The sequence below is a fragment of the Myripristis murdjan genome, chromosome 8 (assembly GCF_902150065.1).
Source record: "Myripristis murdjan chromosome 8, fMyrMur1.1, whole genome shotgun sequence".
Lineage (NCBI taxonomy): Eukaryota > Metazoa > Chordata > Actinopteri > Holocentriformes > Holocentridae > Myripristis > Myripristis murdjan.
In genome coordinates this window covers 28,415,469-28,431,278 of record NC_043987.1, presented here as the reverse complement: position 1 = coordinate 28,431,278, position 15,810 = coordinate 28,415,469, and the positions used below count along the sequence as shown (strand labels likewise).

Sequence of the window (15,810 nt, the reverse complement as noted above, 5' to 3'; positions counted from 1 at the left end):
ATATACAACAGCTCCACATTTTTGATTTTTATTAAAAGCCAAAGGTCTACTTCAGTTAGTAAATACATGGATCTCCCTCGAAACCAGGCATTAAAGAACAAACAACACAGACAAACTACGTTCGATGCTGACTACAGTGGAGAAAAACTCATTTTTTCGTGTTTTTTTAAGCGATAAGAGCTGTTCAAATCTGTCTGAATTTAATGAATGTACCTCTGACGGGTGTGGCATTTTCACAGTAACATCATCGTTTTAGGATTAAAGTCGTCACCTCTAACACGCAGCACACGTGGCTGATCCGACAGTATGAACTGTGTTTGATGCCCGCTGGGTTAGCAGCAGGAAAAGGGGGACAAAACGGTGAGGTTTTCCTAAAGTACAGGACCATCCGCTGGTATAAAACGCTCAAGAAACGTTGAGCCAAAAAGTACAAAGTAGCTAATTGAAAATGTAAAAGTTACCGAGTTATTTTTTACAAAAAAGAAAAAAGAACATTGTCTGATTTTTTTCTTCCTCCCGTGTGAATCTAAAAGGACAAGAGGACAGAGTTCGCGCTGGACTTTCACGAAAAGCCCACGAAACTCAAACTCTGTAACAGTTGGGATTTAAAGTGAAGTCAAAACATGACCAGTTTCAAAAAAAAAAAAAATACTCCAAAGTACAATTATACACACATACACAAAAAAAAGCTAGTCAATTACAGTACAAGAGTAAGTGTATTCAGTTACGTCCACCCTTGCCTTAGATTACCAATCTATCTCGCAGAAGGCATGTCCTTTAAACCAACACAAATGGAAAGAAATGTCTTTTTTTTGTCGTTTTTTTCTCAACAATGCTCTTCCCGACTGCATATTCCCTTTTCGAAAACAGTAAGCCAGGACAACGGAACGGAAGATTTCCCATAATCTCACCTGGCTCCCCAACAAATACATGAATAATAATAAAAAATAAATCAATAAATAACCGTTTTATTGACTATGTTTGAAATAAGAGTGAGTATATGAGCCCTCCTCTCTGAGGCGGGGAGCAGACTTAAAGAGCCTTCTCCTTACTGTGCCAAGCCCATATTACCCTAACTAGACACCTAAGTAAGGGGGTGGCTTGTCTCAACTGACCTTCAGCCCCTAATAGGATTGGCTGATACAGGCGGATTGTTAATTTGAGCCTAATCCCTCTTATAAGAGGCTCTCGCCCCCAGCTTCCTTGCTATTAAGCTAATGAATGGATGGAAGTGTGATAAAACATGCCGGCATGGACGGGCCTGTGCCGGCTGTTCGCGAAAAAAAACAAAAAAAAAACGTCCAGAGTGTTATTTAGCGTCCAGTGTCTCAAATCGGGGCCTCGGGGTCCTGAGGTGCAGCGGAGTCATCTCTTTTTTTTTTTTTTATCATTATTAATATAATCATTAACACAGTCCAGGAACGGAGACGTGTGGGCCTAGTGGATGTGCAGCCAGATCATGAAAGTATGTAAACAGAAAAAAAAAAAAAAAAAAAAAACACAGTGTGAACAGCCTTATGACCATGACAAGGACCTTGTGCTTTGTTTGGTTTTTTTCTTTTTCTTTTTCTGGCCGAAAGACTACTGCTGCTTCTCTTTCAGTTTGTCCTTAATTTTCTGTGGCTCGTCGTACTGTATCAACCGCAGAATGTCCTTGTTCTCCATCACGCCCTTGATGAACTCTCCCTCCGCGATTTTATCTGCGAATGCACAAAAACAGAGCGCGTGTGAATGCAGCGGCTTCGTTAAAAAAAAACATGTCGGTGTCTTTGCTTCTAGAAGAGCGAGCGTTCGCGTGTTATCCCGCTTGGTCAGGGAGAGGGGGGGGGGTTCATGATTTATAATTACCGTTGTCCGTCTTCCCGAAGAACTCCCAGACTTTTTCGGCCCTCTTCTCCGGCGTGTTTTCGTCCTCGGGGAGGTTCTTCTGGTCCTCGGCGGGGATCATGTTGAATATCGACTGCGTGAGAGGAAAAGTTTGGACATTCGAGTCGTGTCGTGAAACAGGAATCGCTCACACAATGCACGAAATAACAGCATACACTGCAAAAAGTCAAAATTTTACCAAGATTATTTGTCTTATTTCAAGTAAAAATGTCTTATTTCTAGTCAAAATATCTCATTACACTTAAAATAAGACATGATCAGCTCAGAAATAACTTGTCTTTAGACAATTTTCACTTGTTTCAAGTGAAAATCTACTTGAAACAAGTGAAAATTAGCTTGAAACAAGAAACAAATTTTGCCAATGGAACAAGCAAAGTTTTACTTGTGACACAAGTGAACAAGTAAAAATTTGCTTGTTCCATTGGCAAAATTTGTTTCTTGTTTCAAGTAAATTTTCACTTGAAACAAGTGAAAATTGTCTAAAGACAAGTTATTTCTGAGCTGATCATGACTTATTTTAAGTGTAATGAGATATTTGACAAGAAATAAGACATTTTTACTTGAAATAAGACAAATAATCTTGGTAAGATTTGGACTTTTTGCAGTGTATACTTGTACTCATTTACTTTACACAGGTCTTATTCTGGATTATTAGCCATTCTGCAATGTGGTGGATGTAATAACACTGCAAAAACATAATATACTAAAAAACAAATACTTGTAACACCTGACATAAGTTATGCTGGACAATGTCAGTGTTTTCTGCCCAAATTCAAATTAAAACACCACATTATTGTTTTACCAGGCCCACAAATTTACAAAAAAATACTGATCTGACTTAACCTGCTGCTGTTTTCTTTGTTTTATTCTCTGTAATTGAGTGAGAGGCTGATAGATTATGATAGAAAATGGATTATAATGTAAAGTATGAGGTCAGGTGTTAGGTCAGGTGCCTTACTTGCCATCGTGTTGTCCAACACAGTAGAAACAGTTACCCAAAGTTATCCATTGTGTTATCAAGTATATGTATTTTTTTCTGGTTCCTGCTCCAGGTTCTAACTAATATCCTGTTTACTGTGTTTTTTCCATACGACCTCAGTGAATGCACAAGGTGTAAAATTCCCTCTAGTACCTTCACGATCTCATGGATCTCGTTTTTGCTTATGGTCCCGTTGCCGTCCACGTCGTACAGGGCAAAGGCCCACTCCAGCTTCTGCAGGGTCTTGCCGCCCGAGGTGAGGTGCAGGGCCACGATGTACTCCTTGAAGTCCAGCGTGCCGTCCGCGTTGGTGTCGAAACTCCTGAACACGTGCCGCGCGTACGCCGTGGGGTCCGCGTCCGGGAAGAAGCTGGCGTAGATGCCCTCGAACTGCTCCTTGCTGATTTTGCCGGTGGGGCATTCCTTCAGGAAGGACTGGTACCAGGCACACAGCTCGGCCTCCGAGTATTTAGTGTTGGACTTGAGATCGTCCAGGATCTCCTTTGACAGCGCGCCACTCTTACTGTTCCCCATGGTGTGAGCCAGCACTCGAAAAAAGGAAAATAATTCTCTAAGTCTCCTCTTTCTCCTCTTTGTCTTCGTCTTACCTCTGTCCCGGGGGGGAAGGCGGGGGTAAAAAACCACCGTGGCGCTCCTTTGATTTGCTCTGTCTCTTGCTCAACAGCTTCTCAGAGTGCTCAATGGGATTATGGTCATCACTACCTAAATCCAGTCGGGCTGTCTTCAAGATTAAGGGGGATAACCACGTGACACCACAATGACACATTTTTGAAGACACACTCACACACGCGGTGCACATATAAGCAGAGGATTAAGAATTGCACTCGCCGGGTTTTAAGGGTCAACATCTGGATGACCTTTCGTGCTCTTTTTGCCGCTGTGCTGCTCAAACAACTGGATTAAACAATACTGAACAGTAAATACTGTCAGCAATAGTGTTATTGTACTCTTTCCAGTTAAAATACTGAGGGCGCAGATCAGGGAACACACACACACACACACACACATGAGGGGTGCAACCTAGAATATTTTTATTTTTATCTGCCAGTAACTGTGATGCAGTCCTAATAAATTAACAAATACATGTTAATATAATAACGTTATTTAAGCCTTAATTACATTTCTGCTGCATTTAGAGGGACAATTCATCACATTTTGACAAATTATTATCTTACATATCAGACTGTTGTCAGCACATAAAATCAGTGTATTTATCTATTTTCACTGTTTACACGTTTTATTCTAATGATGCTTTATGACACATAGCCAAAAACACAAAACTCACAAAATGTATGCCATGAAAGTAAATGTAAACGAAACAGGTGATGAAAGATAAAAAGCGCACAATCAAACACACACACGGCAAAAAAGAAGTGTATAATGAGATTTTATAATGAGATCTGAAGCCAAAAACTCAAAATTCATAGAAAAATACTCTATGAAAGGAGGAGTAGATGAAAGATAAAACAAACTGAATCAAACATACATGTAAAAAAAAAAAAAAAGTGTATTATAGGTTTTTATTGGTTGCTGGTTGTGTTTTTGTTTGGGTACGGTGTAAATGAGGCCAAGCAATTAGACGGCAGAAAAAGAGGAAAAAAAAAAAAAAAGGAGCAGTGAGGATTCAGACAGGGCCGGATACAGGAGGGGGGGTGGAAGGGGGGGCGGGGGTCGCTTTGAGGCTGTGGCGTGGGCCGCTCCCCTACAATGGGATGAGATTATCTGTGTCTCCAGTGTAATAGTCTCAGGCCAGATTACAAGACCATCTGCTGCAGTGGTGCCTGCCCCGTGGAGAGTGAAGGTAATTAAGGCATCGGGACGAGTGTGTGTGCTGTGCGACGGCAGAGAGAGGGGCGGCTTGGCGGAGACAGGACGGGGTGGCCCCTCGCCGTGCTCTAAATACCGAGTAACTGCAAAAAAAAAAAAAAAAAGAAAGAAAGCCTGAAAAGCCTGCGCTGTAGTGATGATTCACAGCCGAGACATAATTCAGATTGCCTTTGATTAGCGTGAACTGCAACTGAGAGTAAAAACAAGCAAAAAAAAAAACAAAAAAAAAAAAAACATAGGAGCAAGGTGGAGGAAATTTTTATTTTATTTTATTTTTTATTTTTATTTTTTGCACAATAAAAGCAAAACATCAGAACAAAGATGAAATAACAATAGATTGTGCAGATGTGATACAGAAAACCCCTAGGGGCTTATAGGAGAATCCCACCTCAAAATTTGATTACATTAAAAAAAAAAAAAAAAAATGTATATATATATCTATATATATGTATATATATGTATATATATCTATCTATATCTATATAGATATATAGATATATATATACATATAGATATATATAGAGGGAGAGAGAGAGAGAGAGAGAGATAGATATAGATATAGATATAGATAGATATATATCAAAAAATGTCAACAAACCATCAAAAATGGCATCACTGACACAGATCCCGGCAAACACCCCGGGTGAGAAGGATACAGCGACAGGCGTCAGGAGGGTCAGGGGGCCAATTGGTTTGTCTCAACTGGAACAGACTTCCTGATTTAACTAAAGCTGCTTTGAACTTATGAACCACCCCAACACAAATTGTTCTTAATATGCAAACCCCCATTCTGTGTCATTTAAAAAAAAAAAAAAAAAAAAATGATTTCTAACATGGCTTGCATGAAAAGAAAGAGCTCTATCTGTATACTAAAGTAACTACAATCTCAACATGGCTGCTGCTGGTGATTAATATTCTCCTTTTCTTGTTATTTCTTTGTTAAATTTAAATTGGTGTCACTGGTTATTGAGAGGAACATGCCTTATCGAGGGAGACACTTTGTTTTAGGCGCTGACTCGTCACAGGGAAAGCGTTTGACCGATATTTTACACGACTCTATGTCTCGATCATGTGTTTGTATGTGCGTAAGGGCGTGTGTGTGTGTGTGTGTGTGTGTGTGTGCGCGCTGGGTGTGTCTCAGCTGGAGGCGGTGGTTCGGCTGAGCCGGCCGAATCAACTGTGTCCACCCCATTAACCTCCAGTAATCCATCAGTTCCTTTCATACGTCAGGGATTGAGCGAGAGGCCGCAGAGGCAGATTAAGTCTGACACGATGGCAAACAAAATGACATGCAGGTCATAACACTGCAGCATATAGTCCATACCCTGTGGCTGTTTAAAGGGACAGTCCGCGCAGTTTTGATTTGGAAATCATTGCTTGTACCTCACTGCGATGATGCACTGAGCAATTTCTGACAACCAGTTTTTATTTCACTTAATTAAAATGTGTTTTTTTTTTTTTTTTTCCACACTTTGTTTTAGTTCTTACTTTAGTTTCAGTGAACTATAATAACCTTCCTGACAACTAGGGGGTGTTGAGAGCTCAGGCTTCATTTGTAAACACACACACATCAGTCCTGCTTCCTCGTTCATGGCAGCTTGGCTGTACAAAACTGAAAGTTAAGACAAAAAAAAAAAAAATTGTGATAGGAATAAGAGATACCGTTCACTCTCACCAGGCTCTTGTCAGATTACTTGACTTATTTCTTGAATTTGAAAATGTGGCGAATTTGGATGTTCATCTGTAGGATGTTCGTGGTTTCAGCGCTTAAGTGGAAGAGAAGTGGAAGTGGCAGAGGAGGACCTTACTCACACACACACACACACACACACACACACACACACACACCTAGTTTGCCAAAAATGAGAGCAAGTGCCTGATTGTCTTCCCTTCATATGAGAAAAAAACACTAGGGTGCCCCTTCATGCAATAAATAAATACTAACAATAGATTATAATACATCAGGTGCTCCTCTAATGGAGAAGATAAAATGTGATGTGGTGCTGTAGGTCAGGAGCCCTTACAAGAGAGAGAGAGAGAGAGAGAGAGAGAGAGAGAGGGAGAGAGAGTGTGTATGCGTGTGTGTACAAACGTTAGTAGTAGCCTCTGTTTTACTTCGAAGGTGTTTGTGAATGAAAAGTTGAGTATTTTCTCATCATTTTCTTTTAATCTGGATCACCTAATGAAAATGTTAATCTAATTGAGGATGAGAACTATTTCATCATGCATTGTAGCTTTTTGCACACTGGGACCCCCCGTCCTGCCCTTCCAACAGCCTCAGTCCACCCCTGATTCCTCGGTCGATCAGGGTCTGACACAGAGCTGAACCCCAGGCCCCGTCTCCGACCCTGTGGGGCCGACGGGGTGAAACACATGCACAGTGTAAAGTTGTGTAGTCATGTTCGAGGGTTACAGCAAAAATAAAGGGACACACTTCCAAAAACAGTTGATGCTGGGAAAACAGCAGCAGCCATTAACGACCATCTGAAGCCTATGAAGAGGAAATATAGACTGGAGTTCAGTTGCATATTAACATTTAATTTGAGCGAGCTTACATAAGTGCCTTAGTCTCCTCCCTCTTTCCTATTGAGGAAGTCTATTAACTAGGAGTGGGATAATACATCGATAATGCAGTGTATCATGATACATTATCAATGCACTTGTGGTGCGATATTTTAAGTTTTCAACTTCATTTACACAGATGCACATTTGAGTTCCTATGAGGCCTTATTTGCTCCCTGGGCGTATGTTCATGTTAAAGTTGGTGTCCACATTACCCCTTGCAGACTATTGTCGCGAATTCGCCTCAAACCACTTCCAGTCTTAATGCAGCCGAGGTGGTGTATGTATGCCACTGATGCTGTTGATGCATATTTCACACATACCAAGAATTGTATTGGAAGCACTCTACCACCTATAATTTAGCATCTGCTTGAAGGCAAAAACACAAACAATTTATTTGTGTAGATAATTGTAAATAAATTCAGGCAGTAAGGATTCCTAATTATCACATTTTTTTTGCCTTTTCCAGGGCAGTTTCTCCTCTTCAGTTACAGATATGAAGATGTATCACAGCTGATGTATCTTACAATATATTTCATATTGCAGAATCGCCTATGTCATGATTCTATCGTTATCGTGGGTAAAATATTGTGATAGTATTGTACCCAGTTACCCAGTGATTCTCATCCCTATTGCTAATATCTTGCAGATTAATTTTAATGACACGGCTCCTCATATCTTCATTTCTCATTTAAAAAATACTCCAACCCACCAACCCAGTGACCCACAGAAACAAATCTCACATTGCAGCTGCTCATTTTACGTTAAAAAAAAAAATGCACATGCTATTATTTAATATAACTTTAAATTAAAACATTAAAACTGCTCTCTGACTTCATTTTCTTCGACCCGTCGCTGTTCCTTGCACACGTTTAATCCCCACAAAGTCAGACATTTGTTCCCGGTCGAGGAGCGACGACCTGAAACCAAAGCGAAAACCAGAGATTAAGGAAACCTCCCGACGTTGGACTTCCAAAAGGCCGCGTGGAGTTTTTACATAAGCAAATAAGATTTTACGTTGTCATTACACATTTACAGCCACGCAGACAGAGGCATCCAAATCTCACATCTGTCATCCGGACGCTCTGATATTACAGGGACGATTCGATCTGAAATGAACGGCAGGTATGCGTTACGTAAACTGGATCGCTCTCAGGAGGGATTCGCCGCACCACAGAGGCTTACCGTTTCATAACTCACTCCTCCTCTGTTCACGTCGATATTAAAGGGCAGGACAATCTCTGCCTGGCCACAAGACACAAAGAGACTTAGTGGGTCGCTGCGGCTGAATAATCCGGCGTGCTCGCTGTCACATTTGTGGTATCGGACAGAGAAATGACAACCTCGCCCCCAAAAACAAACCCTTTAAGCATCGATTCAGCTCCTTTGTGGATGTAAAACTCTTTCCCAAACACAACTTCACACTCGCAGGCCGCCGTGACTCAGCTCTGAATTTGCTGCTCATGTCAGATTTTTTGATGACTGTTCAAATTTATTTTAGGTAACCCACATCCCGTACCGACAGACCTGTGAAGGGGTGATGTAGATTTTATGCCACATTGAGGGATTCTGGGTCCATCATCCGGTTTCCAGCCCAAAGCGGAAAACGAATGGAGTCTGAAATACATGCCTGTAAACTGTGTACGGTGCTAATGTCGACTGTTGTTGCATTTGGTGTTCGTTTGTTCATTTCAAGATGAACTGAGATGGGTTTTGAGGCTGCATGCAAAATAAATAAATAAATAAATAAATAAATAAATAAATAAAAAATAAAAAACACAGTTAGCTTTGCATAAGCCTTTATATCCATTGACGTCAACAGAATTATTTATTATTCACCTCTGACCTTTTCAGCATGGTGCTATACTGAAGACTTATAATGACTTATAATGGCTTTCGTGATCAGAGATATGATCACAAATATGTGCATTTAAAAATATCTGCAAAATAAATACATAAACAAAAATATTTGTGTTATGTGCATTGAAATATGTGCATTAATCTGCAATAATAACACGGAAAATCATAAAAACTAGAGAGTCGATGTAGAGCACAAGAGGCGGAAAGCCAAACACAAAGATCGTCTTTTGTTCTCAAAGAATGTTCATGAATTATTGAATGCACTGAAATGTGTAATAACCATGATATATGTTATTTCAAACTATGCTATTGCATGAATTTAAAAAGCGGAGAGTTTGGCATGCAGGCTCCAAAACTCCCGTTCAAAAAGCCCCACACGTCACAGGAGTGCATGACCTGACAATGATGTTGAAAAGACACACATGTGCACTTTAACAAAGACAAAATGCATAACTTTTACTCTTTTTTTTTAACTATATGCATTTCCTACTTTGAACAGGAGTTGGACATTTTGGTCACGGTGACCCAGGACGACTGGCCAGGGAGTTATTTTTAAAGTAAAGGCTATTCTGTGTAAAAGTTCAAGCTCATGTCAGTGTCACCGCTCTGATTCACGTTCCCTCGCTCTGTAATTACTCTAAAAAAAAAAAAAAAAAAAATCTCTTCCTCTCTCAGTACAGTAGCCCTTTATATTTTCTATTCCCCCACTTCTCTGTTATATAATCGTTCCATAGTCGCATGAATATTATCGGGGCGCTGCAGCTCGGACCTTTTGCACTTCTGTCGGTTGCCTCTAATTTCGGAGCTCACGGAGGTAAAAGTTTCTTCTGCTCTTGCGCTGCGAAGTCACCGTGGATCCATGTGCGTGCATAAACGTTGACTTTACTAACACTACACTTATTCTCGCTCACAGTCTCTCCTCCGGTGATGCTGCTGAGGCGGCTGAGCCTGAAAAAAGCGTGCTCACAGGATGTTCCACGGTGTTTTCACATCTGTCTTTACACAATACAACATGAAGAAACTCCTCATCATTTCCAAACACTTTCTACTTTCTAGCAAGGGGATCTGTGAGCTCTGCAACTCCAACTCCAACTTTTATTACAAGGACAATGGGAGTCAGTTCTGTCCGTATGAGCATTGGTATATTTGGTTTAGGATTTATCCACACTAGCTGGCATCTTTGCTGTCAATTCCAACAACTAGAAAAGCAAAGACAACAGTGAAAGCTTACTTGTCACCAAAAATTACTTTTCAAAATCACTCCTTGAACAATTATTCCAACAATTACATCTAAAACTCCTGCTGAAGTTATGAGAGGATTGTCCCACCTCCTTCTAAAATGATCATTTTCTGTTTAGCTGTTCTTTGCAGTTTGCTTTTTGGGCCTGGCAAAAGCTCATAATGGCGGTAGTGAAAGATCAGTTCCTTGAAATGTAAATACATCTCCCACCCAGTCTGGCTACTGAGCTCCAGCTGCTAATCCGTGTGTCTGAATTTGTGCCTTAGCAAGAACAATGTATGCCTACAAAATGGCAATCTACCATGTCGACTCTGCATCAGGCGTGCTGATTTGACTGACTGTCAGAGAACAGTATCAGTCCTGCATCTGTTCATGTACTTCAGTCTGCAGCCCGACCAAGCTCTATTAACTTGTGCCTGTTCGCCAACCAAATGATTCTTCACTGTCTCCTCCTCCTTGTCGGGTTTGATGAAGAGCTCTCCCTCCTAACGGGTGAAAAATGACTGTCTTGTTGTTTACTCTTGGTTGCTGCTGCGAGACACGTCCATATGTCAGCTTATGTCACCCAGTCAATCCGCGTTGGAACAAAAAGAAAAATGAATAAATAACTTTTCGCCCTGACAGCATCATGTTTAAGCACTGTGCAGTTTTGAGCAAAGACTAAATTTGGGTGTAGGCTACACCGAGCCACAGGCTGGGGATGCAGCAGAGCACTGTAACTTGCTCCTCTAATAAATCAAATCTTAAATGCCCTAAATTGTTCAGCGATCGCTCCGAGGTAAACTTCCTCCTGTCTGCACGCTCCGTTTATATTTGCTCTGCTTAGCTTGAGGTCCTGTTTATTTGGCACACCTTGATATTTGCTCTTGGTGCCTGACACACCAACACACACACTGCTGGATTTGCCCTGTGACACGTTTATGTGCTCTGCTTGAGTAGATACAGTTAGCAACAATTTGTAGGAAGAGTGCAGATTCAACCCTGTTTCCTAACAATTACATTCCCATACAGCAGGGGTCGGGAACCTATGGCTCGCGAGCCAGATGTGGCTCTTTTGATGATAACATCTGGCTCGCAGATTTCGGGTTTTAAAATATTATCGTTTGTTTAAATCCATCCATCGATTTTCTACTGCTCATGTCTTGTTCAGAGTTGCAGTTGCATGAGCGATTGTCTATTATTTTAATTGGATGATAATAGCCTACGTTGGCCGTTACTGGGCCGTTGCTGGGTGCACAGGTACACGCCCCCTTTTGCATCAGTTGGCTCGGTCATTAGCTCAAAGCTAACCCTTCGACGGAGAAGATGGCGAAAAGAAAAAAAGATGACGAGTATTGGTGAGTATTATAACAACATTATTTAAAAGAATAAATTAAGACGCTTGTTATGCTCACATTTAATTGAATTCAGTCTTAAAATATATTATATGGCTCTCACTGAAACAAATTTCCAAAAATTGTGCTTTTATGGCTCTCTGAGTCAAAAAGGTTCCCGACCCCTGCCATACAGCATTCTTAATTACGTTTATGGGTTATTGCATTTTTTTTCTTTGTAGATTATGTGTATTTCTTTCACAAACATATTTCTGGTCAACATATTTTGCATATCATCTCGGGCGGCATTTTAGCCGTTTTTTTTTCACTTTTAGCCACCAAAAGTACTTGGTTAAGGTTAGAGAAAGGTTAGGTTTAGGGGGAAAAAAATCACTCGGTTATGATAACGAAAGGCAAAATTTGAAAAAAAAAAAAAAAAAACGAACATCACTATCACTTTGTGTTGGACTCATTTGGATGAAAGTCGGTTGCTGAATCATTTGCCACCTCACCTGCCTCCGAGTGCGGCCATGAAACTAGGGGATTAAAAACTTTCGTGTGATAAGTTACCAACAAACGTAACGCACGACAAAAATACGTTCCCCTTGAAACGTAACCTGATCAGGAGGCGGTGTGACACAACGAGGTTTGGCCTTGTATGGAAATGTAGCTGTTTTCTGTATGTGTCATTAATTTTTAGACTAGTCATGTATCCTGTGACAAAATTATTGTTTAAACGTCCAAAATAGGACAGACATTTTTAGCTTGCGGCCCTTGGACACAGCTGAATTTTGCTGAGTGGCCCTTGAGCCATCTTAAGTTGAGTGGCCCTGTATTAGACTATAGCACTAGTTAGCAAGCCTCTCTCTTGCCCCTTTTCCACCAAAAGGAACCTGGTGCTAGTTCGGAGCTGGTGCTAGAGCCAGTGCTTAACTGGTTCCAACAAAGAACCGGTTTGCTTTTCCACTGGCCGAGAGCCAAGCGGAGCCAAGTCAGAGCCACATCATGATGTCAGCGTAAACCGCTTGCTCGGAAGCACAATAACCAACATGGACGACAAATTGACGCAGCGATGCAAATACTGCTCGTGTCTTTACAGGCCTACATTGCGATCCAGAGGCGAAAAACGCAATTATTGCCGGCTACCCATCGTATTCATGGTCAGAACGAATGACGACTACGTTTAGCTATACGTTTATAGCGTTCGCTGTTCCCGTTTGGGTCTGTAACCCCGCCCACCAATGACGTGGTGGGTCGCGTTATCGGTTCTTTCTCTGGCTCCCGTTTAGCCCCTGCTTGAAGTTGGTGGTTGCCTGGAACCAGTTTGGAACCAGTTTGGCCCGTGCTTGGGCGGTGGAAAAACAAAGAACTGGTGCTAAGTCAGGCACCAGCTCCGAATCAGCCCTGGAACCGCTTTGGTGGAAAAGGGGTATCTATGGACCCCAAACCCCTCAACACGTCCCGTCTTAACCCCTGAATTTGCACTTTGTCTGTAAAGTTTGTTATTACCGTGCCCCCAGGCTTTTTGACAGGCTTATGCAATATCATTTTGGATGTTATTCAGTTTGGCAAGCAGCCGTTTTGTTGGGCGTTATTCAAGTCATACTTGTCATAGCGTCCATGTACGAGTTACCGCCCACAACCCAGTTTGATGCCCTAATGATCATCTCCATCACCACAGCCAATGCTCAAGAGGAAATTTCGTGTCCAGCCGTGACATAAAGTTTCAGGCGCTGCCATGCTTTGGTAAAACCCAGAGTTATTAGGCATATAATATAAGAACGTATACCTTGGAAACAGCTTTTTCAAGTTTCCTGCATTTGAAACATAATAAACTTGTCATGAAGCAGTATATACATATAATGAACAAAATTCTCACGCCATCTGAAAACACTTGAAAATGCTCTTATTGCTCTTGTTGAGTGGCTTTATGTTTGTTATCTCTTATAAATCGCCGTATCAAAGCGGTTTATTCTGCATCTCTAATCGGCTTTATTAAGGAGAGATGAGGTTGTTATTCAACTTGGCCATGGATTCTTGGGTTTGGACTCGAGAAAGGGCCGGTCTCTTAATATTTCCAGATATTCAGGCTTTCAGACAAATTGTTTAAAGCATAATATGGATGGTTAGTGTGTGTGGTGGTGCTCATTTGGCATTAAGGGACTGAAATAAAAGATAATCCGGACATTTGCTGAAATACCGTACCTTGGTAAGCTTGGGATTTTTAAGGTTGCATCACTCAACTAATGCTTGATATTTTCCATTCGGTGTATTTTTGATTTGGTCCAGGCTGAGATAACATAACAGCACTGCTATGATTGAGGGAACAGTCAGAGTTTTTATTTTCATGTCATGATTACATGAAAAAATGTGCTGTGTATGCTGCACTTCAGGGTTTGTGCCGCCTCTCTGTCTGCTCACACACAGCTTTGAGTATATTACTAAAAGATATCAGTGTTACAGCAAAATGAAAATAAATGCCTCAAATTCAACTTGAAAATCTGCATCTTAATATTACTGCATTTGTGTGCTTTATGTTTTTTGTTTCTGTAATATCTGTAGGATAATGTGGATTAAGCCTACATGATTTCCATCAAAATCTCCTTAAATCTTAAATTGCATTTGTATTAGGAAATGGTGCACTCGCTCATATACTGTGGGTGGTGCGATGATGAGCTGTGCTTTAACTTTGGAGAGGACGTCCAGTTGTCTTTTACTCAAACTTACCCTTGATTTAAGCACGATAGTTGGGTGAGAATAGTGTCATTTCTTTTTTTTTTTTTTTTTTTTGTGAATGAACTGTGCCCAGATTTCTGCTGAGAGCCACGCTCTTGCCCCTTTTCCACCAAAAAGAACCTGGTGGTAGTTCGGTGCTGGTGCTAGAGCCAGTGCTTAACTGATTCCAACAAGGAACCGGTTCGCTTTTCCATTGGCCAAGAGCCAAGCGGAGCCAAGTCAGACCCACGTCATTACATCAGCGTAAAACGCTCGCTCGGAATCACAATAATCAACATGGATGACAAACCCATCGTAGCGATGCAAATTCTGCTCGTGTCTTTACAAGCTTACATTGCGATCCAGAGGCAAAAAACACAATTATTGCTGGCTACCCGTCGTATTCGTGGTCGGAACGAATGACGACTCCGTTTAGCTATACATTTATAGTGTTCGCTGTTCCTGTTTGGGTCTGTAAGCCCGCCCACCAATGACGTGGTGGGTCTCGTCATCGGTTCTTTCTCTTGCCCCTGTTTAGCCCCTGCTTGAAGTTGGTGCTTGCCTGGAACCAATTTGGAACCAGTGTGGCCCGTGCTTGGGCGGTGGAAAAACAAAGAAAATGAAATTTCTTTCCTGCACGTGCTCCGCAAATTCATTGAAAAATCTTGATTGCCCAGCTGATTCATGCCAAATTGGTAAGACCTGGTTAGAGTAAAAAGCCCTCTGCGTAACGCTGTAGCAATGCTTCTGCGCCATCAGCTAAAGACGCTATCTCTTCTGGAGTTGCCTCAACGATGAAGAAGCATTTGCAACATCCTCCAATGATTTTATCATATAAGTAGCATATGGGTCATTCCATGTCAGAGCATCAGAATTTTCATCCATTTGTCACCATAACCTCGGGAATTTCTAAGAAAATCTCACATCTGATAAAGCTATATCTGAAACGAACAAATTCCTAATTTCAGCTATTTTTGACCAAAATAGAATTTTTGATGAATTTTTAAAGTGAGGTAATGCCATGTGAGTTTCATCAGTTTTCGGCTAACTTCAGTTGACAACTTGTATTTTGGCACAACTTCAATGTGCTGTAACTTTATTAATTTTCATCCTAGAGTAATGAAATTTCGGATATTTACTAAATGAAAGGTGCTAAATCAGATTTTGTTGTTGCTTTCTGTCTAAAATATAAGCGTTTGGAGCGACTGAGGACCAAACTTTGATTTTTTTTTCAGGCTGTGCCTTATTGGGACCACTCTCTCAGAACCAAGATATGTCACAAGGTTAGATCTAGTATGTTTTAATTATTTATTTTCACTCCTAAAACTAAAATAAATAGAAAGAATGTCTGGATTAAGAACCCATTCCAGTTACTGCCCTGCTAAAGCTGAAAATAATGCCATAAT

The 15,810-nt window shown here is 41.0% G+C and overlaps 1 protein-coding gene across 1 annotated transcript; it reads right to left on the bottom strand.

The window, feature by feature from the left end:
• Positions 1-12: 12 nt before the first annotated feature.
• On the bottom strand, positions 13-3,573 carry rcvrna (recoverin a). The gene is made up of 3 exons (XM_030057858.1): positions 3,020-3,573; positions 1,849-1,960; positions 13-1,700 (listed from the first exon to the last, which is right to left on the bottom strand). The coding sequence occupies exons 1-3, from the start codon at positions 3,398-3,400 to the stop codon at positions 1,582-1,584; spliced, it is 612 nt and encodes a 203-aa protein (XP_029913718.1). The 5' UTR covers positions 3,401-3,573; the 3' UTR covers positions 13-1,581.
• Positions 3,574-15,810: the final 12,237 nt, after the last annotated feature.